At 41.0% G+C, this 27,991-nt stretch overlaps 1 protein-coding gene across 1 annotated transcript in view; it reads left to right on the forward strand.

Annotated features, from left to right (window-relative positions):
- Nucleotides 1–27,991, forward strand: part of vwa8 (von Willebrand factor A domain containing 8) — a 114,606-nt gene that overhangs the window by 78,251 nt on the left and 8,364 nt on the right. The window contains exons 37-39 of the mRNA XM_038269712.1: nucleotides 1,478–1,682; nucleotides 14,621–14,729; nucleotides 17,954–18,110. Coding sequence (XP_038125640.1) covers nucleotides 1,478–1,682; nucleotides 14,621–14,729; nucleotides 17,954–18,110 — 471 coding nt within the window. The remainder of the gene's footprint in view (nucleotides 1–1,477; nucleotides 1,683–14,620; nucleotides 14,730–17,953; nucleotides 18,111–27,991) is intronic.

Raw genomic sequence — 27,991 nt, forward strand, 5'->3', positions numbered from 1 at the left:
TCTGAGAAAAGCCTCCAGAGCAGTGTTTTGCTCTTCTTTCAGTGAAGAAATACTCTGTAATTCCGATAAAACTTGCTCCATAGCCACGCTAACGCTAGTTTCATCGGCTGAAGCCGCCATGTTCTTTAGACTGAACTGTCGCGCTTCTCGTTGCGTCACACCTCAACCCGCCTCAAAGCCAACGCTGATTGGACGTTCGTTTGGTGAACGGCTCCAAATTTTCTTCAACGGAGAGTCTCCAGACTGATCTGCGAGTGAAACCTTGAAAGCTCGCGAGATCAGGATGGTCTTACCAGGCTAGCGTGGTGTAGCATACAGGGGCTAACGAGGGGCGATCAGCCTCCAACGACCGCCTCCTCATCAGGAGTCGTAAGGTCAGGAGAAAATCAAACATGATTGAAATCTAGTCGTCCTCCTGAGGTGTTGGTGGGTAAATCCTGCTGCTGAAGACGATTTACCAGAACCTCCAGCACTGCTCATGGGCTAACAAGGGAGTTATCCTTCTTCCAGGCTGACGCGTCTGACCAGCGGCATCTCTCGGCACTGGTCGTGGTTTTTAGACATGGTTTTTGGACTTGCAGTGCGGGCAGGTAGATTGCATCAGAGCGTCAGGTCGCTCAGCGTGAGAACAAATATCGTAAGCTGTTTTTGATCCTGTTTTTTTAGTTGTAAAGTTTGAGCTGTAGCTGAGTACAACAACTGAGAACATCGTACGGCGAATGCCCGGCCTAAATCACACCCTAGACAACATGGCAAAGGACAGACTGTGAGGTTGGTCTCCGTCTCGGGACGAAGACCAACCTGCAATGACCCAGAGCCGTAGCAATTGAGTTGTTCCCTTTCCACTATCATGGCAGCCCCAGCATCAGTACAGGAGAGCGGAGGACCTCACCTATTCTGCCAGGCCAACAATTCCCTCTAACGACCCCCCTTTCAGAGACATAGACAGGTATGGGGCATTACAGGCTAACAAAGAAGCCAAACGACCCCCATTCCAAAGGGGGGGACCCGTTCATCCGTTTCTATCTGCATGTTTTCTAAACTAAAACCAGGCTTTGTTGGGCTGCTGGATAAAACCTGGAACTAAACGCTATTTCTGACATTTGGAATTGAAAAAACTTCCTGGATGGAAGAGAAACGTCTTCAAACTGGGAAACAAAGTCCAGTGGATTGATTTTAATTTTTTTTTTTTTTAGAAATACACTATTAGTTTCCCCGAAGGTCTCAGTCTGTGTTCGTTATGCAGAACCAGAATAAAAGCATCATGATGTTTTCCTAGAATTTAGAGGCAGTAGAGTCGGTGTTTGAAAACTACAGAACAACCTGCCCGGAGACGATGGATGTAAATGATCTTCAACTATAATCTGAGGCGTTTCCATGGATACAGCTGATGCAGCCTCTCAGACAGGAGTTAGTGTTGTCCATTAGGGTTGTGGTTAATGTGACCCTCTGAGGTTCCTGTCGTGTCTGATTGCAGGTCGATGACCGTGTCGCCCTACACCAACTGGCTGTCCAAGGTCTCTGACTGTGACGTGCTGGTAGCGGCTCTGGGCTCCGGAGGCGTGGTCACAGTGGACATGGGGGGCTACGTCCGGCAGTGGGAGACGGGACTGGACACCTTGCAGCGCTCGCTGATGGAATGGAGGAACATGATTGGCTCTGAAGACGGCAGACCCATTCAGGTAAAGGAGCTGCTGCCGGCGTGCAGTATGTCTGTCAACCACAGGGGGGCAGTTTTGCTCTGTTTTCCCTTAAATCTTTTATTCATGCAAACGTTCCTGATTCAATGAGCAGTGGAATATTTTCCAGACGTCATGAAGCGGCTGTGAATGAGGGATCATTGTGGTTTTGGTGGCGAGAAGTCAGACCCCCGCTAAGGTCAGAACGCTCTGACCTCCTGCTCTGAGACATCATTGTTGAGGTGCCCACATTCGCACGCAGACAGATGAATCCTTCAGATTATGCATCTCTGCAGCTGCAGGGAGCTCAATCTGCAGAAATACAGCGACGCAACATGGAAGGACTCAGAGGATTGTTTCCAGGAAGGTCACAGATGCAGCCTGGTGGACACACTGCAGTAAACACCTAGAAAGAAAAAATGAAAGGAATAATGTCTTAAATTAACCCTTTATAGGGCAAGTTAGCGTTTTTGATCACCTGTATCCCCCTTACAAATGGAGTCTTCCACCCCGTCCCTCAGTGAGGTCTAGAAACACAAGATCTATATCCATCCATTCATCAAAGATCCTGCTACATGTCTGGACATCTGATTTTAGCATTTGACCAATTAGATGAGCCCTTGAATGATAGATTACTTACTGGAAATTAAGTTAAGAAAAATTGGTAAAAAGCTAATTGAAAACTTATAAAGTAAAGTTAAAAAGTTAGTAATTCTATTTAACTGTTATATTTAGGTTTATAATTTTATAAAATTTAAGTGCCCGTATCAGCATTAATGCCTCTAAGGTTATGTTGGACCAAAAAAAATTTGTTTCTTTCACTCTCAGAGTGTTTTTCATGGATTTCTTATAGAAACACTTTTGTTATTTTTCTTAATATATTCGGGCAAGTTGGCGTTTCTTTTTATTACATTGACATTAATTTTGTACCCTCAAAATATCCATATTTTTTTAATGTTAAAATGGTAATAATGTCTTGTCCTGGATTCCAAAAACACTATTTTATTTTCAAAGTACTTCACTGAGGCCCTATAAAGGGTTAAATGTATTTACCCTTAATTGGAGTAGTTAAACTAGATGATTTGCCAATAGAATTAGTATATTTATTCTTAAGATGAGGTAATAAGATTATAAGCAATGAGACAATGCAATTATTGTTTTTTCTTATTTCAAAGCTAACTCCATAGGCAAAGTGTCTCACTTACCTCCTCAATTCAAGAAAAAAATGCACTTATTTTAAGAAAACAGGACAGGATCTGGAAGCTTCTGCGTTATTTTACTGTTTGCACACAGAACTCCTCCTTTTATGTCGTCTCAGCGGCAGTCGGATGTTTGTGAACTAATAATTGTTGTGTTTTGTTCCACAGTCAGAAATGCACCCTATGTGCTTCAGTTAGTTTAAACACATCACTGCATGGAAGAAAGAACAAACAATTTATTTAGTGTTTTTCTTCCACAGAGTGATCAGATCCCTTCCTGTCAGAAATGGGAATAAACCAATAATGGCAGAAGTATTTGTATTTATTGTTTGACTATGATTCCTAAAAAAACAAAAAAGATTTTGATGTTTTTGAATCAATTTCAATTCAATTCAGTTTATTTCTATAGCGCCAAATTCACAACTCATCTCAGGTCACTTTCCAGTTCACCAGATCATCCAGTCAGATTGATACAAAGTTTTCTATCTAAGGAAAACCAGCTGATTGCATCGACTCATTGACTCTTCAGCAATCCCTCACACTAAGCATGCTTGTAGCGACAGTGGAGAGGAAAAACTCCCTTTTAACAGGCAGAAACCTCCAGCAGTACCAGGCTCAGTGCGAGCGGCCATCTGCCGAATCGTAAAAGAATGGAAGATGTTTGCAGTTCTGCTGTAGATGCAGTGAAGATTAGTTTCACTATTCATTGACAGTCATGCTACATTCACACCGAACGCGCTTTAAGCAGCAGAAGCAGCAGATTTCCATGCAAAGTCAATGGTTGACGCACATCGAGGAGCTTTAAAAGGTCCTGCAGTGTCTAGAGCAGCTGAAGCAGCGCCTCATGAGCTTCTGAGCATCTGAGGCGCTTCATGAGCACCAGCTGAACTTTATCTGCTGGACGCGCCTCATCAACCAATGAGAGAAGCTGATCTGGGAGCTGGCAGGGAGTCAGACGCAGCACTGCTGATGCAGAGCGCTATGATCACTCCTCTGAAACAGTTTATTAACGCCTAAATTAACTTCAAATGTAGAAACCTGCCGGCAGAATATGTTGGCTTTTATTATCCTGCTGCCTGCAGTTTGTAGCACAGACCTGAAAAACGCTAACATCTACTTCCAGCCGCCACCAACAGGAGGGGAAAACCCTGGAGAGGCGAGCGGGCCTAAGGCAGCTGCTGCTGGGGATTCCCAGTGACAGCGCAGCGCCGGTATGTGGGGGTCTGAGCGGCTCCCACAGAGAAATAATCTTTGAAGGCAGGATGGTGATCTGGATGAACTGACTGCACAGACCATGTTTTCAGGAGGACTTTCTCACTTCAACATAGATTCTAACTACTTTCTACCCGCTGATCACAGCTAATATAGCAAAGCTGCTCTCTGGCATCGAACACAGGAGCAGCAGAAGCATCTGGACTCACTTTACTGGACGGCTGACCTTAATGTGGATCAGAAATGAAGCAGCAGAAGCTTCTTTGATGCTGAAATGTGAATGTAGCATCAGTCAGTTCATAGATCTTCAGTTTTATTCAGGAGATCCTTCTGGAAATACTGTCTATCTGCTTCCTGCGGTGTAACTAGTGCTGGTTGAGGTCATGAAACCTTGATGTTCAGATTCATACAGTGATCTTAATCTAACCAGGTTATCTCTTCTTCTCAATCATGCATCCTCTAAACAGAATCAATCATTATTTGAGAAACAAATCAAAGAAATGATGCAGGCTGAAACAATCCTGCTGGTTTACAGATATAAAGATTGATCCAATGAATTGTTTCGCCCCACTCTACCTGATAATCAGACTCTGGATCATCAGAAGCTGTCTGAGACGTTCTGCAGATTTCTGCAGTTAGACAGGAGCCTGTTTGCACCAAGACACCAGAACCTGTGAGGTTCTACAACCAGGAGTAAGAGACAACCTGTTCATTGAAACAGTGACTGACAACCCGTTAAAACATCAAGATGCATTCTGGGAAAAACTGGAAAAAATCAGCAAATAAACCTTTAGTCTGGTTTCTTCTGAGTTAATCCATCTGTTTTCCCTCATGCTTTATCCCAGCTGGGTTGGTGAGGGGTGCTGGTGCCAATGTCCAGCTGTGAGAGGGATCCATCTTGGACAGGTATCCAGTCCATCACAGGGCAACACAGACACAAACAGGACAAACAACCATTCACACACACACCTAAGGAGGGTTTAGAGAAGCCAGTTAACCCTAACAGTCATGTTTTTGGACTGGAAGCCGCACTAAACTCAGACTGAGCAAAGAAAAGTCAGCATCAGCCTGGATCTGATCCAGAATCTGATCTCCAGTCTGACCTGCGACCAAGACGGCCTTCCGCAGGACAGACTGACTCTCCACACCGAGGAGCGGCTGCCATCCCCATCTCCTCGATATGTTTACTATTGAACCCCCTCTGCAGCAGATCCGCCTCAGTAACGGCTCTGCAGACAGAAACCTCATGTTGTTACCTGTGTTTCCAGGCTGCAGGTATCCAGCATTACAACAACCCCGCCACTCTGCCAATCAACCGCTCCATGTTTGTTTTTCCTGACTCTATTGCAGTGTTTTCTTTGCACTGACTGCTGCTGTGGTTGGCCACCTGCCATCATTTTCCTCTTCCACTGTGGCTCTAAAGCACGGTGAGCCCCTCTCTCATGCATGCACATGCATGCTGGATCCTGCAGAACTCAGCTCCTTCAAATATGTGTCTAACATTGTGCAACCAGCATATCCTCCAGGGTTGTTTCTCTTAGAAAGTTGCTTCTGATCTCTGCCCCTGATTGCTACACGATTTCATTCATCCAGTTTTTTATTCTTTAACATTTTCCAAAGGGTTTATTATCTGAGACAGATAGTTCAGTATAGTGCGGGTGTAGCAATGTAGACATTTATAATAATGCTGCAGACTGGATTGATCCTTTTAAATCACCTTGTACAGAAAAAAGGATTTTAGAGTCTGAGCTTTGCACCAAAATTCAGACAGAAGCTTTTTCTGCAGCTGAACAGTCAGTAGCTCACAGAGGAATGACATTAGGAACAGATTCATGTGATAATAAAATATACCAGGAATTCATAAATCCATCTTTGTGCTTTTTTATGAGGATTTATCCTCTTATTCCCACTCCTGCAGCTACATTCCCTCATAAATCGTCAGCAGAAACCGTGACTGAACTTGCTGAGAAACTTTGAACCTTTGTAGGACTGCATGCATTTTAGTAAAGGTTAGTTTATCTCTGAATAACTGAATGATCATTCAGTTAATATCATGATGATGATGATGATGAAGAACATGCTTTGCCATTTCAGGCTCTAACCCTTTAGTTTTAGAGTATGGACACAAGTTTGTTTTTCCAATATTGTTGAAAGCAAAAAAGACGTTTATAAAAAAAAGGAAATTTTTTTTATTTTTTATTTTATATTTTTTATTTTTTTTTTTTATTTATTATTTATTTATTTTTATTTATTTATTTATTTTTTATTATGTTTTTTATTTTAATTTTATCTATTTATTTTTTTATTTATTTTTTATTTATTTATTTATTTTTTTATTATTTTTTTATTATTTTTATTTTATTTATTTATTTTATTTATTTTTTTTTTTTAAATGTGTTTCAAAAAAACTGGAACTTCAAAAAACTTAATATGTTTTCCAGTTTTCTCATTAAGTTTCTAATTTTCTTTAGAATGTTTTTTTTTCTTCAGTTTTCAGGGAGATTGAGTTCAAGAACAGCTTTTATTTTTTTTCAAATCCTGGTTTAGGGAATGAAGCCTCTGACCTTCTGGATCAATAGGAAAGATTCTGCTCAGTTTTCCTGGCAGTAAAAGTTTTTCTATTGGTCGTTCTGGAGAACCAATAGAAATGAGGCTTCTGTGCGTTGATGTTAGAAACAGTATTTCTATTGGTCTACGCACAGACTGCCAGGAAGTGTCGAAGATTCATTCTGTAAAACCAGATTATAAAAAGAAAGCAGTCCATAAAACGGTCTTAAAAAAAAAAAAAAGAGATAAACTCTGGAAAGATGTTTAAAATATTCAATCTGAATAAATAAATAAGAATGGCAATAATATAAAAAGAAACACATTTTCTTTAAATTTCCATTTCAAAAAGAAATGTCTCTCTATACTTTCAGGGGTTTATATTTACGCAAACCTCGCAGAGTCTTATCGGGATTTTTAAGATAGTTTCGCTTTTTAGAGCCGTCGTACTATTTTCTACATGCTCTGCAACAGTGGTTGTAGCAGATCTACTCCTAATAATGCAACATGCATCATTTGATCTGCAGTCAGTGCATTAATGTTGCAGCAACTGTTGCCATGTTGACCCAATAGTAACATCTCATGCAACACTGTGCAAACCCTCTGTCTGCACCAGAGATGGGAAGTAACGAAGTACAAATACTTCGTTACTGTACTCAAGTAGATTTTTCTGATATTTTTACTTTACTTTACTACTTATTTTTATGGTGACTTTTTACTTCAACTCCTTACATTTTTACACAAATATCTTTACTTTCTACTCCTTACATTTTAAAAAATTGTCTCGTTACTTTAGTTTTGAATCATTTCAATGGAGTTACCGTTATTATTTTTCACGTCATCAATACCAAATTCAATCTAATTGGATGGGAATCTACGTTGCATTTGACGCACCGCTACAAGATGAATCGACAGATTCGGCGGTATTCATTGGCGGCAAATCATTGCAGCTTGGTGGCGGTGGCGTTAGCATAGTAGCATGGACGACGAGATGATTGAAAATGAACACAACGGAGATCTAGTCCTATTGGCAGACATCCATTTAAAATGTAGGCAACGGCATGAAAAAAGTGGTTTCTACTTTTACTTTTATACTTTAAGTAAATTTACAAGCCTGTACTTTGTTACTTTTACTTGAGTAAAGAAGTTTAATCAGTACTTCCACTTTTACCAGAGTATTTTTTAACACAAGTATCTGTACTTTTACTCAAGTACGGAAAGTGAGTACTTTTGCCATCTCTGGTCTGCACTGATGAGAATTTGCCCATCGTCTCCCATTAGATGCCTGAAACGGGAAGTGGAACTGAAGGCATGACCTACTATCTGCCATAAGCCTCTCCCACTGAAACTAGCGGGTTAACGCGGGTTTTTCAAACATGGGTCAACCCGCTAACGATTAGCATTTGGCTACCTTCCCCGCTGGCAGCTGTCAGGCCTCTGTCCCCCCATAGCTGCATGTCTGGTGTAGGGTTGTCAAAAGTATCGATACTCAAAAAAGTATCGATACTGAAACGTTGTATCCAGATACAATACTCGTTTTTAAAAGTATCGATACAGTGCCACAACCAGTGGCACCTAAAGTGCATCTAAAGTGCAGAATAGAGGACAATGCACTTTCAGAACACTGTGTGATTGAATAATTCTACGCACTTTTCAGTTTCAGACTTTTTTTCTTGTAACAGGTGCCGCTGCTGAGAATTATTTTTGTTTCTTAACCGGTTTGGCTAGTGTCATTGTTATGTGTGCAAAGCATAGCCAAGGAAGGAACACTGGATTTTAATTTTATAAGTTTTTTTATCAAGCTTGCTAAATATTGTGCACAGCATACAACCTTTATTGTATTTTATTTATTAATGAAAATATTTCTGTAGAATCTTGGAGTCTTTGTTTTTATCCTTGTGGTATCGAAAATGGTATCGAGTATCGAATATTTTCCTTGGTATCGGTATCGAGTTGAAAAGTTTAGTATCGTGACAACCCTAGTCTGGTGACATCATCACTCTGGGTTAGCTTTGATGATGTCACAAGTGTGACAGAAATCAGGAAAGTAAACAATAGCCCCATTTCCACTACCCTCTGAAACCGTTCCGTGCCGAGTTAGGACTGAGCTCTGCTCCTTAGGAACATTTACACGCCACGCCTGGTTACTCACCTCCTAGTGGCGATCTATGGTACTACTGCTCTCTAGAGGGAAACAAGCAAACCAACATGGCGGTGCCCGTAACCTTCAGGAGGTTTGCAGAGAGTCAGGCGAAGAAGGCATTCTTTGGTGAATTTCCTCAACAGAGTCGGCTTTTGTGAAGTGGACACGACAAACGATAGTCTAATCAGGGCTTCCAGACGCAGGAAACCAAGACAGACGTTGAGGTTCATCACACTGCTAAGCAGAATCATCACTGGAAGTCGTGCGGCGCAGTAGGGAAGCTAGGATTTTATGAATGTGTGAAATTTCCTGATTTGGGAGGCTGACTGTGAGGAGATGACGCTGTCTGCTCATGCGCCCTTCGTCTACTTATGCCTTACTGATGGACTACTACCATGTTAGCGCAGTTCGGTTGGGTCTGGTCTGCCAGCCATTTATACTCAACAGTTACCATGGTTACCGTGCTCAGACTGATCTCAGCACGGTTTCAGAACGGTTGCGTAAATGGGGCTAATGGAGAGCAGCATGTCAGGAAGCCAGGGCGTAGTCAGTGTGCTTTATTGTTTCTCTCTATTATCTGAATCCCTCTGACCAGAGCTGCTCCATCTTTATCCAATGGAAACAGAATCCTTTCTGCTTGTGAGATCAGAAACCACTGGCGTGGTGCGTTCAATGGTATCATGTAAATTCGCAGGTCAACTGTTGTTCCCACTGCATGCCGAGTCGTTTGACCCGGGTAGACACGCGGCAGTGGGAACAGCTCACTGAAAAAAAACTAAAAGCTCAAACTGGTTTAAACTGGTTATCAGCCACTGGGAAAGGCATATTTAAATATTAGACTATGGCATCACTGCAAAGACAGCTGTAAATTTAGCCTCCTTCATCCTAAAAAGTAAAAAACACAAAAATGGTTCAAATTCTTCAAAGACATGACAGGACCTCCAGAAGTTACTCTACTCTGCATGTATTAACACCTGCATAAAATCTCCAGCTAACATGGCGACGTGGAAGATGAGGTCAAATTCTCTGCGCCGCCAGAAGTAAGAGAGGGAAATCCCTCTTAGCGGAGTCCCTCTGTGTTTATTTAGTTTTAGTAGCTGTGGACGTACAGCTGAAAGCTGTTTATGCTTCAGTGTTTTAGCTATGGAGTATAAAGCTATAAATCAGTTTAACTGTATCTCTTCTCGTGCTAAAAGATGTCCTCCACACACATTGTCCCAGACTGAATCACACCATCCTGTACTTGTTACCCTCCTATACGCTCAAACATTCATGTGTGGACATGCCTGATGCTGACAAACACTCTGAGGTCTATATGTAGACACATGATCACTGAATTAGGCCTGGTTCCACACGCACACGGCGCAGCTCTGTCTTTAAAGCAGAATCCCAGATTTATGAGGCTATTAATCCTACATACCAGGCAGGCGAGGACCACAGAGGAGAGACGCAGGGAGCCTCAGTGGTTGAAGCAAAGAAAGATGCGATGGAGGACTGACAGACTGATTCCTACACATCCCAGTTCCATTTGCCGTCCCAGTTCTTATTTATTTCTCCGTCTGTGTATCTGCTGTGACCATTAACTGGTTATTTACCGGTGGCTCCGGTGACATCATCCTGTTAGAAGGAATGAAGACGTCTACTTTGGTAGAAACGTCTAATCGGAGGCAGAAACCTTTGATGCGTGGCTCTGATATCAATTTTTTAAAGTTACATGACATCTTTCTTAAAGGAAAAGTCGCTCATATTCAGAATCCAAACTTCTGAAAGTTCTTTAAATCTGAAATGATTCCATCCTCTTCAATAAATGATCAGTGTTTTTAATTCAGAGTAATTTTCATGTGAATGTGCTTTACTGTAGGCATCCATGTTTGTCAAAGAACACTACTGCCACCTACTGGTTAGTGACATTGTCACGGTGCGGTATCGGCTGTTGATCAAGTCCCAGTGCTGTATCTGGTGTTTGTCACAACGCGCTATTATCCAAGTCATCTTGAAAACATTCTTCTTCCAAATGTTGGCTACATATTACGGGTTTTTTCTCTGGCCAGAAGTTCGATGGCAAATCCTCCCTCTTCAAGTTGGCGATCCAACGACCAACCTGTCCGTGGACGATCAGGAATCAGAAAGGTGGAATAACTCTTTTTTTCACTTTTACCCGATGTATTCCAGCATCCAGCTGCCATGCACGTGGGCATTGTCAGTTTCACTATAGCTCTGGTGAATTTCAATGGTGAAGTCCTCTGGAAATCTTCAATAATTGTTGTTGATGGCAGATGTGTCTAGTAGTTCCCATTGATTTAGCTTGGAAAGCGGGGAGAATGGCGCTAGGCTTACCGCACCGTGACGTCACTGCTGGAAGATGGCAGGAGGGAGGGGCTACTATATTTGGGCAAAAATGGCCGCTCCCAGACTCGGTGATCGCAATGAAAATTATTATTTTTTTTTTACTGATTAACACTAAATTCATTAAATCACAGCAAACATATTAGTTTTAGGCATAAATAAGGATCCATCCTCGCTGACCGGACTTTTCCTCTAAAGGCTGTAAATGGTAAACTTGGTGGGGTTAAAGGTTATCTAACCGGTCCTGTGTGTTCGGGGCAGTAAGCGTTGCTGAGCAGCAACAGAGCGTTGCTCATCTCCAGCTTTAGCAACAATCAACAGGAAGTGTGTGAGCAGGCGGCTGAATCGGGCTCAGCAACCAGAGAGATGTGTGGTTAGGTAAGGGGTCAGAGGTCACCGTCAGCAGCTCTCTGTGAACTTGATCCGGGTGTTACTGACTCACAGAACAAATCCGGCTGATTCTCCTCCATTAAACATGGGCTGTGCTGCCGGGAAAGTGGCATCAAACGCTTCGCTGCTCTGAGTCAACATATGCTGAGAAAGTCCTTCGAAACGCGACTCTGATCATGCTAAAAAAAAAACACAAGCCAGCGCCCCCCCAGCCCATGCCAAAGATAGAACCAACAGCGCCGGCCGCTTCCTGAAATCCCTCTGTCCATAAACTCCATCAATCAGACGGGAAACTGAGCCAGCAGGATTTCCTCAGCACCATCTTGTTCCAGTAATCCACACTTGTCATCGTGCTTTACATGGATCGGATTGTTGTGCCGCTGACAGAACGACGCGCCGGGGACTCGGTTCCTCGTTAGAGAATGAAGGTGGTGAATATTCCACTCAGGGGATAAAAGAAAATGATGAGTGATGCTTTGAAATGAGTCCTTTCAGAACGGCCGGGGTCATTCCAAGTTCCCACTGAAGAACAAACACTTCGCTTTGGAAAACATAGACCCTACACTGGAAAACGTTACAGAAAGGAGTCAAACTTCCTTCAATTCACGTGTATTTACCCTTAATTTGAGTAGACAAATCAGATCAGATTATTCTGTTCTACTCTAGATGAATCTCTTTTTCTCTGCTATTCTAATTATATTCTATTATTTTTTTGTTTTTCTATTTTATACATTTCTATTTTATTCACTTCTATTTTGTTCTGTTAAATTTCTCCTTAATTCTTTTTGTATTCTATTTTAGTCTTTTTTCATTCTCTTTTATCTTATCCTCCTTGATTCTATTTGGATTCATTTCATTCTCTATTTTATTCTTTTCTATTCTAGAGCAGTGATTCCAAACCTGGGAAACCCCCCTAGGGGGGGCGCCAGAGATCACTGGGGGGCGCAGAGCTTTGTCTGCTTTGAGGTGATGAAAATTATGGTTGTGATCATATTTAAAAAATCTGCACACCCAAATCGATTTTACAATATTTATAAATTGTGTTAAATATTTTGGTCTAAGGTTGAATCATTTTTGGCTATTTCTGACCAGCACCTGCAGTCAACTGTAGTTAAAGTTGTAAACTTCATCAAAGCTCGCCCTTCTAATAAAAGACTTTAGCCCAGCTGTGCGAGGACGAAGCGCATCGAACGCTGCTGCTACACACCGAGGTGAGGTGGCTGTCGCCTGGACTCGCTTGTGCGTTTTATTCAGCTACAAGAAAAAGTAAAAGAATTCATCCAAGATCACAATCGGCCACTCTTTGAACAACGACTGACGCGTTTTGGATCAAAGCGGCTTAGCTGGCAGACACATTCACTTTATTCAATGATACAAACAAGCAGATGCAGGGGCCGGAATCCAAAATCACGCTTTGCAAAAACGCCCTGGACGCTTTTGTGCGCAAACTGGAATACAGAGTCTCTAAAATGTCATAGGCGGACTTGCAGCTTTTCCCGCTGCTGCTGAAATAGTCTGGCGGCGCCGTGCGAGCGTCTTTGTGCACGGAGTTTACGCGGCACATGAACCTTCTCCGCGATGAGATTCAGAGCCGCTTTGCCGACATCGACCAGTATTTATCCAGAGAATGATGGGTGTTGGACCCCTACGTTTCCACCCTGAAGGACGTAGAATACATCGGCTGCAAAGATGAGCTTTGTGACCTTCAAGCTGATTCCGTGTCCAAAAGATATTTCCAGGAAAACGGATTAAAAAAGTTCTGGATTGCCAAAGGACATGCTGTCGCTCCCACACTGGCCAAACACGCAACAACCAGGGTTATTCTCCCATTTAGCACCTGTCTGAAGCAGCTTTCAGCGCGCTGTTAACAATAAAAACTAAAGTCAGAAACAGACTGGATGTTCACCAGGACTTAAGTCACAACAATCAGACCTGACATCGCATCCCTGGTCAGAAATATGCAGGCTGAAGGTACCCATTAGCAACTGAACAAATAAGAAGTAAAACAAGTTGTAAGTTTAGTACTGGTTTCTGAAACTGTTGTATGATTTTATTTTTTAAGCCAGTAGTTGTGTGTGTTTAATCACATGGGACTGTTTATTTTTTTGTTTTTACTTTATGCATGTTTGAAAATTAGAACTGGAAAATATATTGAAAATGTGGACATGCTGATGAAAGTTAAGCTTAGGTTTGAAGTTATTATGTTAGCTCTCTTTTTTGGACTTCGTAGTCAAAAATAATAAGAATAAAATGACATAGCTGCCATTTATTCTTTATTTTTTAAATAAATGAATATTCATTACAAATCACTTTAATCTTTTGATACGTTTGTGCGGGCCTGTGTAAGGCTTGGGGGGGCTTGGCTTGTCTTGGACTTCAGCGGGGGGGGGCTTCAAGAAATAAAGGTTGGGAACCACTATTCTAGATGATTCTATTTATTTATGCAATTGTACTTTGTTATTTTATGTCATTGTTTCCATGATGTTTTATTTATTTATTTGAATTTGATTCTATTCTGTTCTATTGTAATCTATGTTAGGCCCAGCCAAAGTAGCTGAAGTTGTTTTTTTTTGCAGTTGATTGATGATTATTGGACGTTTTTAATTCATCAGCTGATTAATGTGCTAAGATGTAAATATTTGCAGCGTTTTTCCAGCTGAGCTTCTCTGTCTGAAGAGTCTCTGTTAATTTTCTGTCACTTTGGAAGAAGCATCAATGGAAGCTCAGAGACCTGCAGGTGGCTCTGGGAGCCATCCAGGGATTTAGGAGAATCTGAAAGATTCCCTCAGTTTGTGGGAAAGCAGCTGATCCAGGGGAGCGACGCTCTGAACCGCCGCTCTCTTCCCTGTTCTGGTTCTGACCGGCAGCTTTGGGCCAAACTCAGACTGTTTAACACGGAGGCGTCTCCGTCTTCCTGCTCCGACCTCAGAGCCTCAGAAACGACTCCCCTCAGGTCGGCCGTCGCTGCATCGCAGGGCGCAGATAAACGACAAAGTCCTCATAATCATTTGAGCTGAATAGAGAAAAACGGATCAGTTATTTCATCCTTAATGAGATAAACTTTAATAATAGTTGATCCAGAAATAAATCAAACTCCTTCCTTCCAGATCACCATCCAGAGGGACAGCGGCCTGGACGTTTCTGCACCAAAACACGGCAAGCTGGACCCCAGCAACGCTCCCCATGTGGGGGGCAACCAGTGGTCCGGAGGCACAGGTAACCACCTGATGGCGCTACGCCCCAGTCCTTACTGGGCAGCTGTCACCTGCATGAGATCTAAATAAGTCAGTCTTTATTAAAATAAGTGCATTTGGTCTTTTATTGAGGAGGAAAGTGAGACACTTTGCTGATGGAACAAGATCATTTACATTTAAAATAAGAAAAAAAAAAATCGCAATGTTCTTATTTCAAGTGCATATTATCTAATTATCTTATTTTAATATTAAAAAATGCTTATTCCATTGGCAGATGATCTTATTTACCTGCTCAGATTAAAGGTAAATACACTTAATTTGAGACATTTTAATGTATTTCTAGATGGTTTTTGCAGTGCAAGCGTGTGATTCAGACACACTGCAAAAATGATCTAAAATGAGTAAAAATGTCTTAAATTAAGTGTAGTTATGAGCACGCTGAAACAGGCTGAAACAGGCTGAAGTATGTCGACGTACAGCGAGTACGTACGCCATCATCTGCCAGCGTGATCCATCAGTTCCAGGTCAGTTATCTGATGGTTGACATCCGTTCAGCATCAGTTCCTCATCAGTCGTGGCGTCTAGCTGATCCTAAACCTCTGCGTAACTTATCAAGAACTTCTCTCCCACATATCAGCGTATCTGCCGTGTTCCAGACGAGCGCTGAACGTGTTTCTACCTTCCAGCTACTGTATAATGGCGTATTGGCAGCGTTTTGGTATAAAGGGGGTTCACAGGAGGAAACCGTCAGTTCTCCTCCAGACTTCATCCCCATCATAAGGTGAGCCAGAAGGTGAGTGATGGATCCTCCCTGCGTTCACGCCCACCACCAACACACTTCCTAGCAGACATGACGCTCAATCTGCTGACACCAGAAACCTTCTCTTTCTTTTTATTTTATTTTCCTTTTTATTATTTATTTTTTTGGCGGGCGTGGAACAGCAGCTAGGTTTATACCGCCATCAAATACATCTTTTTCTGCAGACCGGGCGCTTTGAGTAAGGCTGTCGTTGGACAGAAGTTCTGATAGAATCCTCTATCTATACGCCCAAAATAGAAAAAAATCCATAAAAAGTTAAGCGTATGCAGCGTTTTAGGAGAATCTGGGACGTCAGGCAGACGCTGGAGAAATCGGTAAAGTGTGACAGGAGCCTAAATTACAAAATTTCCATAAAATTAGTGGAATTTTACGGAAGTTAAGTAGGAAAAATGGCTCCATGGTCTTATTTTAAGGCAATAACGTTCATTTCATTAGCAGATCCCCTTCAGATTAAAGACAAATGCACTTTTCAGAACAACTAGTTTTATTTTTCGATCCTTCTGCTCCAGCTGTGGTCGAGCTCGGCTGATCCTGGATGTTCTGCTGAGAGAATCATTTCAGGCTCTTTATGTTTCCTCATGATTCAAACCTCATGGTGACCCAGTTCTCTGAAGACCTTCATCATTCTGTTCAGCTGACCGATCAGAGCTTGGCAATAATTACTGCTCAGCAATCTCTGGATCGGCTCTTCTAACTCACCGTTCTTCACTCCTAAACAAAACGCCGCGATGGTGAAATTCTCCACCTTCTGCTCTGACCAGAGGAGCCCATCAGGTGGCTGACCGGTGGGGTCCTCCATGGGGACTGTGCGCTCCGTGGAGTCCGTCCCCTCCGTGGGGATGTGTGGCCTTAGAGCGATACGTTTTTTCAGGTCACATGACCTGGCTAATGACGGTGCGTCTTACATAGTCCATAATTAGAAAGGGGGGGCCTGCAGGTAGCATTGATATGTCAACCGCTTTATATCGGCCTGAGGAATCATTTAAAATAACTCATATGCGTTAACTCTTTACGTCACAAAGTCCACGCTGTGCCTTTAAGCACCAAACAAGCTAAAGAATGATAAAATAATGACTTTTAACAAGTCAATGCTAATAAAAACTGTAATGTCAAAAACATTTACTACGATGCATTTCCCCATGAGAAGATCACACACTGCACTGCAAAAATTTTAAATCTAGATAAGTAATTTTTTCTTAAAATAAGTGCATTTGTTCTTGAATTGAGGAGGTAAAAGAGACATTCTGCCAATGGAACAAGATAATTTACACTTAAAATAAGAAAACACAATTGCATCCTCTTATTTCAAGTGCATATTATCTAATTATCTTATTTTAAGAGTAAAAATACTAACTCCATTGGCAAACTTTTTCATTTACCTACTCAAATCAAGGGTGAATACACTTATTTAAGGAATTTTTCACTTATTTCTAGATCGTTTTTGCAGTGTGTAAAGATCCTCTACAAATAGGTAAAAAAATGTCTTAAATAAAGTGTATTTCCCCTTAATTTGAGTCGGTAAATAAGATGATTTGTCAATAGAAGATTGAGTATTTTTACCAGTAAAATAAGATAATTAGATAATATGCACTTGAAATAAGACAGGGCAATTTTTTATTTTATTTTTAATGTAAATTGTCTTGTTTCGTTGGCCAAGTGTCTTTTACCTCCTTAATTCAAGTAAAAAGCACTTAATTTAAGCTAAAATTACGTATTTAGATGTCCATGTTTTGCAGTGCGGTGAAAAAACTTTTGAACTCATAAGACGACGCGATCTTTTTCTAAATCAACATTTTTTTCCTTACAAACAACTAAAAACTTCGGATATATCCACTGCACTGTTAACGAACCCTCCTGTGGAGCCGTCAGGAACCGCGTCAGAACCATCAGAACCAGCAGAACCAGCAGACTGGGATCCCAGTTCAATTATTTGTTCCTTCTGGAAAAGTTTCCTCTAAGCTTTTATGTTTAGAATCATAGTGGCGTTTAACGTTTCCACTTTTTACGATGGCCACAGACTTGCAGCAGGTTTACAGATCGGACGTGTTGCATGCTGCAGGAGAACAGTCAGTCAGCTCCTCTTTGAACGCCTGGTTCTCATAATCCACCTTCCTGACGGTTGAAGACGCCATCTACAGATTTAACGGCAGGGCTAGCGTCTGTGTCACGGCTTCTCATCTGAGCGTAAACCAGCTGTAGCTCTAAGGTGACTGGAAGAGCTGCAGCCAGGCTGTCAAAGATGTGCCTGATAAAAATCCTTATCCGAACAAAAATGCCATTAATTCATGTTGCTGCTTAAAATGTCCGGAGGTCCAGGTCTAAGTGGGGACCTGGACCGCAGTCCATCGGTTGATGACCCCCGGTCTAGATGCACATTAAACATTGTGCCTTATTCCCTCCCCCTCACTGTGGGATTTCCCCTCCAGGCGGCAGAGACACCGCAGGACTGGGAGGCAAAGGGGGGCCGTACCGCCTGGATGCCGGACACAAGGTCTACCAGGTCTCCCAGGCTGAGAAGGACGCCGTTCCAGAGGAGGTCCGCCAGGCGGCGCGGGAGATGGCTGAGAAGGCTTTCAAGGAAAGGTAGGAGGCAGAAAATCTTCGCGTTGAACACTGAGGATCCTTTATGTGGCAAACAGCTTCCCCGCAGCATGATGCTGCCACCACCCTGTAGCCCCGATTTACACTACCCTCTGAAAACCCATCCGTTAACCGTGCCGAGCTCGGTTCCTAACGACCGTTTACACATCACACTGGCACAGTTCCTCGCCTCCTAGTGGCGATTTACGGTACTACTGCTCTCTAGATAGAAATAATCAAACCAACATGGCGGACGTTTGCGGAGAGTCAGGCCAAGAAGGCAGCCTGTGGTGAATTTACTTGACAAATGATCGTCTAATCAGGGCTTCCAGATGCAGGAAACAACGACAGACATTGAAGTTCATCGCACTGCTAAGCAGAATCATCACTGGAAATCATGCGGCACGGTGGGGAAGCTAGGATTTTAGGAATGATTACGGAGGCTGACTGTGAGGAGATGAGGCGGTCTGCTCATGAGTTCTTTGTTATCTGAGAACCGAGCCAGAACTAAACCGCGGGATTGGGTCGGGTCTGGCACGGTACGGTTCAGTTGTGCGTGCCATTTACACTCAAGCGTTCACCTCGGTTCTCGGCCCGATCTCTGCGCGGTTTCTACAGGGTGGAGGAAACGGGGCTAATGTCAGTCTGAGTGTTTCTCCTCAGACGATGTTTTGTGCTCTGACTGAATCCCTTTTTCTGGGCTCACGTGGCGTTTCCACCCAGATTAACTTCCTGCTGTTTTTCTTTGCTCTAAAGCTTTTTTTGGGGGGGACTGAGTAAAACATCATTTGATTTCTGGCTGCCATTTCCCCATTTTTTAAAAAGAGAGTTAAATTATTTTCCTTTTGTTTCCCAATTCTGTCAAACTTCATGTGATGACATAAGAAAGAGGTCTGAGGGTGTGAATACTTTCACAGGAGACACATGATTGGATGGTTGCTGCCTGCCTGCGTTGGTTTGTTCTCTTTAACGTCACAGAGGGCGGGGGGGGGTCAGACTGATCCAAACTGGGTCGGCTGCTGCTGGGAAGCCTGCTGGAGCTGATCGGATGTTTTCAGGCTGATATTTTTGATTTCTGCCCAATATTGAAGCGTGGTCTGCTCTATGTTATTCCACGCCACAACGCCAGAGGGCCAATCAGGAACTAGCTGTGGGTCTAGATACGGCTGAGGCGGTTTGTGTGACAACGGAGGGACGTGAGGGCCAAAAAGAGCGGGGATCCAGGTTGAAAAAGGGTCCCACACTGCAAAAACAATCCTAAAATGAGTAAAATATCCTTAAAATAAGTGTATTTACTCTTAATTTGAGTGGGTAAATGGGACGATCTGCCAGTGGAATGAGTCTTTTTAGCCTTAAAATAAGAAAATCAGATATTATGCACCTAAAAAAAAGTGACGGCAGTTGTTTTTTTCTTATTTCAAATGTAAATTGTCTAATTCAATTGGCAAAGTATGTCGCTCACCTGCTCAATTCAAGAACAAATGCACTTAATTCAAGGAAGTTTTACTTATTTAGTTTTAGCTCCATCTTCACCAGTCGTTTTTTGAAATGGCGGCCATTCAAAGCGGCTGAACCATGAAGGCCGTCTCTGTTCACCCTTCATCCCCCCCTTCCTACACAGCCCCCCAAACACACTGGCTGCTTTCACAGGAGTACGACGCCTCCTCTGCTCTGGAAAAAAGGGAAAAGGCATACGGAAAAATGTCTTAAATTAGGTTTATTTTCCCTTGATCTGAGCAGCTAAATGAGATCGTTTGCCAATGGAATTAGTAGTTTTATTCCTAAAATAAGAAAATTAGATAATATTTAAATCCCCACTGCCATTAGGTTGCTGAATGTTTTGTAAAATGGGTTATTGTATTTTATTTTATTTTATTATATTATATCATTTTATATATAAAAAAATGTTAAAAGTGTAAATTTACAGTCTTATGTTTATATTGCTGTTCTTATACATCTCTTTATTCATTTATTTTTTGTTTTTCAAAGGCCGCACTTTTAAAAAGATGAAATTGTCCAGAGAGCTGTTCGAAACAAACACTGGTGTAAAACAAAATGACAAATAAAATCTGTCTAAGTCATAAAATGCACTTGAAATAAGACAATGCAACTGTGTTTTCTTATTTTAATTGTAAATTATTTTGTTCTTTTGGCAAAATGTCTCTTACCTCAATCTGAGAACAAATGCACTTATTTAAAAAAAAAAAAGACTTATCTAGATATCGATTTTTTTCAGTGTACCTCCTCACTGGAAAAAATGATCTAGAATTAAGTCAAAATTTTCTCAAATTAGGTGCATTTACCCTTAATTTGATTAGATTAATGAGATGACTTGCAATGGAATGAGTATTTTAAGGGCAGATTATACTTCTTCAACTGCACACATCAAATGTGGCTTGTATCTGGTCGTGAACCAGTTTTGCTGGTTTGCTTCTGCACCGTCGGTCTAGAAATTATCTAGGGACGCACAGCGGTTTCCCGCCAAAGCGCTACGGGGAGTCAATTGGAGAAATCCAGAGAAGTCACAGAGATGGATCTAGAGCTGCTAGACATCAAAGACGAACAGGTTCTGTTAATGGAGTTGACAAAAAGACCGATTAACCTTTCGTCATAGGTTTCCATTGTAGTTATTCCTCAGTCTTTCAAAATGGCGCGCCCCGGCACCGAATCAAGAAGGACGACCACACAGACAGCCAGAAAGGCGTACCACGGACCAATCACAGCTGATTTTTGTCTGCGCACTTCCACTTGAGGTCTGTGCCGGTTTGCGACCGTCCGGCGTGCAGTCAGGATTTTTTTGAGGTACGCGACAACGGTTGCAGAACCTCTGCGCAGGGGGGCGTGGTCGTGCACAGAGACAGATTTGACCGTTGCAAATGTGTCTCTGTGCACACATTTAGATATTTAGATAAATGCACTTGAAATAAGACGATGCAATTGTTTTTTCTTATTTTAAATGTAAATTATCTTGTTCCATCGGAAAAATGTCTCTTTTAACTCCTCAATCCAAGAACAAATGCACTTATTTGAAGAAAAAATGACTGATCTAGATTTAGATTTTTTCCAGTGCTCTTTCTATCTCCTCCTCACTGCAAAAACCATCTAGAAATAAGTAAAAATGTCTTAAATGAAGTGTATTCACCCTTAATTTGAGTAGGTAAATACGATGATTTTCCAATGCAATTAGTATCTTTACTCTTAACATAAGATAATTAGATAATATGAACTTGAAATAAGACAATGCAATTGTTTTTTCTTATTTTAAATGTAAATTGTCTTGTTCCATTGGCAAAGTTTCTCACTTTCGTCCTCAATTGGAGAACAAATGCACTTATTTTAAGAAAAAATGACTGATCTAGATTTAGATTTTTTCCAGTGCTCTGTCTCCTCCTGTCTTCCCACCGTTAATGACCTCATGTTTCATAATCCCTCCCTCTCTTCATTTACGGCCTGTCAATCAGAGCCGCGCTCAGCCCTCTTGTGCTAACATGCTGTGTGTGATGTCACTCAGTTTGAATGTTCCTCCTGCAGGTCAGGTTAGATGAAGAGCTCCTCCTTCTCTTTCATTTCACCACTCAAACGTTGCTGCTTTTCTTCTCTCACCTGATGAGGCAAAAACACAGAGATGAGATGTTTCTGCTTTAAGGTGAACTCAGCATGAAAAGTTCTCCTCCTTTATGCTTCTTTTTTCCAGCGAAATAAAGAAAAATGATCTGTTAAAGCTTTAACCTTTGACCTCTGTCATGGATTCCTGAATCAGGGGCAGGATCTTATTTTAATGCACTGCAAAAACGACCTAAAAATTTGTAAAAATGTTTTTAAATTAAGTGTATTCACCCTTAATTTGAGCAGGTAAATAAGATAGATTGCCAATTGAATGAGTATTTTAACTCCTAAATAAGATAATTAGATATTATGCGCTTGAAATTAGACAAAATTCTTGTTTTTTCTTATTTTCAATGTAAAATGTCTTGTTCCATTGGCAAAGTTTCTCGATTACCTACTTATTTTAAGAAAAAATGCACTGTTTTTGAGAAAAAAAAAGAAGACTTTTTGAGATTTACATTTTTTGCAGTGTGGCAGTAAACATTAGCCTGGGTGCCATTCCGAACTTAGTCCCGCCCATAAGGTTTGAGGTCGGGATGTTCGGTCTGGCATTGCTCAATAGTAGCGCGAGTATGCTAGCACAATATCTGGCGATCCAATCAAATTGTCAGGGCGGGCTTTATACGATGATGGACAGATGATCAACAGTAACGTAATCAACCACGTCACCAATGCGCGCTTGGGTGACAACAACAATGGCTGCCGCTGGAGAGTTGAGGCGTGTAGATTCTGCTATTAGGTCTGTTCTAGAAGATATCGACAGCAAATTAATTTTAAAAGAGGAACAGAGAAACGCCATCAAGTCTCATCTTCTTATTCTAGGCGTGCAACTGCACGCTTTGATTTTTGTTGACAACAACTATGCGTCGCTTAACACACGTCACGCACTCCGTTGCTCTTATTGGTTGTAGGTCTATCCAATTGAGTGCAGAGGCATTTTTTTTCCTGGTTTGTTCGAAACACGCCCCATAATCACAGCTCTATGGAGCAGCATCAGACTCATTCTGACTAGAATTGAGTCGGACTACGTCAGGCTAAGTAAACATGCTGTCTTTAGCAGTTTATCTTCAGCCATTTTCAAACCGTAGTTCAGCGCTAAGATGATGTTTTTCAGGACGACCACATGAAGCAACATGTTTGGCTTTTACTGGACTAACTTTTAGCTTTACCACATTAACACCAAACTGCAAAAAAATGAAATCTAATAAGTAATTTTTTCTTCAAATAAATGCATTTTTTTTTACCTTTATTTAACCAGGAAAAAAAATCCAATTAAGATTAAAAAATCAAAGCGTAGCAATGACACTGCCTTCTGGTAGAGAGGGAAGGCCATCCCACCTGAGAGGACAGGTACCAGTGATGTCATGGCTCTACAGTCTGTGATGAACCTTAATTTAGCACGGGAAACAGAGTCCAACATTTGAAGACATGAAGAAGAAGCATTCTTATAAAAAAGGTCACCAGAATCTAAGACCGATAAAAACGTGGCAGAGACAAGACGCTTTTTACTCCAAAAGAAAGAAAGAAGAAGCTCAGTTTAACTTTTAATTTCTTAACAAGTTTATCACTCAAAGGTTTGAAGGTGAGGGAGTCATCAAGTCCAAGGTATTTATATTCATGTTCCCCCTCAATGACTTTCCCCTCCAGAGTGGACACTACTGGAAGGGTTTGAAGAACCTTCCTATTATTAGAAAACAACATAAACTTTGTTTTGTCAGGATTAAGAAACTATTTAAGATTAATAAATGAATACTGTACAGAAACAAAGGCTTTCTGTAGGGAATTAATAGCCTGTTCAAGAGACGAGCCAAAGCAATAAATAATGCTATCATCAGCGTAAAAATGCATATTAGCATCAGGGAAATTTTGTTCAACATTGTTGATGTACAAGATAAATAAGAGGGGGCCCGAAACAGAGCCTTGTGGCACCCCCCTGTGAACAGTAACAGATTCAGAACAAAGCCCCTCCCATTTTATACACGGGGACTGGTTTTTAGATAATTTGAAAACCAATCAACCGCCTGCTCTGACAGGCTAATGAGAAGTAGCTGCGTTTTAGAATAGCAGGTCTACGATGTCAGAAGCTTTTAAAAGATCAATAAAAAGTGAAGCACTGTCCTGTTTTTATTAAGTATAATTAAATAATTTATCACTTTCATTGTAGCAGTAATAGTGCTGCTGTGTTTTTTTTCTGAACCCTGATTGATATTTAAAAAAGATTTCATTCGAATGGAGGAACTCTTTCAATTGATCACAAACAAGAGATCCAGAATTTTAGATAAAACACATAAATTAGAAATTTGCCTATAATTGGTAAGAACTGATGGATCACCTCCTTTTAATAGAGGAAGGACGAATGCAGATTTCCAAATAGATGAGATGTCCTTGTTTTAAATTGAAAGATTAAACAGAATGAACAGCGGCTCTGCTATGAAACCAGCTGCCAGTTTTAGGAAGTTAAGCTCAGTCCAGTCGGGTCGGGGGTGTGGGGGGGGGGGGGGGGGTGGGGGGGGGGGGGGCTTTCTGTGCTCTAATGTTATTAAAGATTTATGTACTTTGCTGCAAATAAAAAGAGAAAAATTAAAAGGCTGTCCACAAAACATGGGAGGTTCTGCACAAATATTAGTAGTTTTCTCTTTTGAGTCAAATAGAGAACCAGACGATAGAAAATGCTGTTAAAACAATTCAAGATTTTAGTTCAATCATAAACTGGGACTCAGTCTTTAAGTACAAATGTTGGAAGAGTCTGAATTTTTATTAACAGACAGATTTGATCACTTTCCAGATTTTCAGTGGATCATTGAGGTTTTCAGTGGGCATGGACAAAAAATATTCTGCTTTGGCCTTTTTTAATAAGCAAAGTGCATTTATTTTAAAGCCGTCTAAAACATGACCAATAACTGGCAGAGTGACTTTGTCTTTCCTTGTCCCATTCTTCATTACGCTCATGAATGCCATTTAACAGATCTGGAGAAAACCATGGATTTTCTCGCCCCTTTAGCCTCAATTTCTTCAAAGGTACATGTTTATTTATTACTTGCATGAAAATGTCTCTTAAAAAAGCCCAGCCTAGCTCTAAATCTGGAATTAGATTTCTTCTATTCCCAGTTCACCATAGACAAATCATGATGAAAGGCTTGTTCATTAAAATGTTTAAGATTCCTTCTGCAAACTATATGGGGTTTGCATTTTGGATCCTAGTGCTTCTACATGCAGCAACCATCCAATGATCACTTAGGTTTACAGAAGACACCCGAGGAAGAGAACTGATGAGGTGCGTTAGTTAAGATCAAGTCAATCTAGGTAGATTTATCTGGACTTTTGGAATTAGGCCTGGTGGGAGAATGGGTGAGGTTATTACAATTACAAAATCTTTTAAACTCGTCAGAAGTTGCATTTAACCAGTCCCAGTTGAAATCTCCTGCCAAAATCAGTTCAGTGTAATTGACCTGATCTAAAAGCTGTTTTAATGAACAGAGTGCCTCTTTTAAGCAGATGGGGGCCTGTAACACCCAGCCACAGTTATATGTAGCGATTTAGCTATTTCTAAATCCAAGGCCAAAAATTCTAGTTGTTTTCCTTTTGACTGAGAACCAACAATCAAGGAATTGAATCAGTGCGGTAGACATTATACCCCATAATGTGAATTTCTTCATTTGTAATACACTTAGTCAGCCTGTTTCTGATATCAAAACAACATCTGCACCTGTTGTTGTTAGGTTCAAAAATGTAGGTTCGTAAAAGAGAATCCACACAGGAAAGAGATTCAAACAACTCCTGCAGGAGTGGAAGAAGCCCAACCCAACTTCCAGCTCTTTCAACGACCCCCCCTCCTGCATTCGTCTTTTATTAACAGAACATAACACGTGGTTACAAACAGAGTATTGTTCTGAAAGGACAATTGATCAGTTCATGAAGACATGATGCTGTACTGACTGAATCATAAGGCAGAGTGAAGCATCTCCTTCTTTCAATGTTTATAAGCACACACATTCATTTTATAATCATCATTGAATAAACCTAACAGTTGTTTTCACCCAAATTCTGACCATGTCCATCTTTGGATTAGGCTCCAGACATTAAGATGCACATATTTAAGACCAGGTAGGGACTTACAATCAGAGGGTGTCTGGCAACATTGAAGCTCAGCTCCAGGATTTGGTTTCACATTTCCAGACAATAATAAAAGCAAAACAATCAACAGCGTCCGTTTAGCAATTGATTTACTTTCATTTTTTTTTACATGTAAAAGCCCCTCCCTTTAATGGATTGGTGAGTTAATTATACAAGACAAACATAGACTTGAGTTTAGGCAGGTCTCTGGGGAGGGCAGGAGGAAAGTTTGTCATTTTCCAGTTTTACTGGAGGTTGTCCAGGAAGCAGAGAATCAACAGTGCTGTACTTTTGAATAAAACACTTTCCACATTGAGGTGATAGTCTGAGTCCTTCCTATATGGCCAGAGACAACATTTTGTACTTAGAGCCCAACAGGCAAATAAAAGTAAAAACTTTTGCTATCATCCACAATAGGAATGAAAACTAGTAAAGAGTGCAGACCTGAGTTGAAATGGCACAGTCATCAACTTAGCACCATCAGAAGGATCACCGTAGCAGATGGAAGTAGGCCTCAGGCTGCAGGACTGGGAGGTGTAGGTAGGCCTCAGGGCTGGGTGAGCAGAGCCTTGGACACAAAATATCACCTGACAGACACAAAACTGTCCAAATCCACGACTTGTTGAAAATAAATAAATAAATAAAAGCTTTGTATTAGTGATTTTATGAGATGAGCCGAGGCTTCGAAGCGTGTGTCCAGTAATGGAGGGGGCGTTTTTCCGAAGCGCGTGTCGAGGCGTGGTTCATTTAGAGGAGGGGCCAAAATTGATGACGTCCGAGGCCTCGCTACCGTGAAACCACGTGACCGCTTCGCGAAGCGGTTCGGGAAGCGCAAGAATTCTGACAGGCATCTAAACAGCCTCAGAGTTCAGTCAAGATGATGGAGTTTGGAGGAGAGATGCTGTCAGCTGGATAAAGTTTGAATAGATTCTAAGAATAGATTGGTTGTTTTTCCAACCAATCTAATTGGTTAAAACTAATCTGGTCAGAATAAACAATGTAATGATCAAAATCTAAGGAAACCACTGGAAAAAATCGGTGTTAACACGTCACTTTTAATTAGTATTTTCCTTCCTAAAACGGCTATCCATATAGGTGGCATCATCTGTAAGAGGCAGGCTCTCACTCTAGAGGTTGATGGTTCAACACCTGTCTTTGACTTTGCGATTAAACTTAAGTATTTTGGCTGATGAGACTAATTTGCATTGTTTTGCCTGAGTAAAAATATAGATTGGGTAAATTAGGTCGGTTTGGTCAAAAGATTGGTTGAACACAACTTCCAACCTGATTAAAACCAAAAAACCTGGAAAAACTATCATGTTTGAATAAAAAAAACTAACATCTTTCATTTTGCTCATCGTTGCCCAATTTGCACAAACACTGTCACTGTCTGCTTGAGTTTATTTCACTAAAATGGCAGAAAAACTGTGCACCTTAAATGATGTTCTAAGAAATTTTACACTTAAAAAAAATTACAAAAGATTTTATTATAAACATAAACCATTAATAATTTCGAAGGATCCTAAAAGGGGAAAGAAAGAACAGCTGCAAAAAATCACAGATTTTATTACAAACTGTAGTTCTGCTGTCCACCAGTAGGTGGTGACATGTTCACACGAAGCCTCTTGAACTGTGGGGATCGTTGAAGCAATTTGGCCAAACGGTTCAATGAGGCTTCATCTCAGCATCGCTACTTTTTATGCTTAAAAGAGTGAGTAAAACTGTCTAATGATGGCAAATAAAACAATAAAATCCCTAAAACAGACAAACATTGGACAAAGACACCATGCATGCTGCCATCTTGGATTTCACTTTACTTATCGAGCCTAATGGAACAAGACAATTTACATTTAAAATAAGAAATACTTACTTATTTACTTGTTTACATTGCAAAAATGATCTAGAAATAACCAAAGAATTCTTAAATTAAGTGTATTTTCCCTGAATTTGAGCAGGAAACTAAGATGATTTGCCAATAGAATAATTGTTTTTACTCCTAAAATAAGATGATTAGATAATAAGCAGTTGAACTTAGAGAATGCAATTTTTTGTTCTTATTTTAATTTTAAATTGTGGTGTTCCATTGGGAACATATCTCCCTTACCTCCTAAATGCACTTATTTGAAGAAACAGTGACTTATATTAAGAATTTAATTTTTGGAGTT

Source organism: Cyprinodon tularosa, unplaced genomic scaffold (genome assembly GCF_016077235.1).
Source record: "Cyprinodon tularosa strain WSP-4 unplaced genomic scaffold, ASM1607723v1 ctg737, whole genome shotgun sequence".
In the NCBI taxonomy this organism is placed as follows: domain Eukaryota; kingdom Metazoa; phylum Chordata; class Actinopteri; order Cyprinodontiformes; family Cyprinodontidae; genus Cyprinodon; species Cyprinodon tularosa.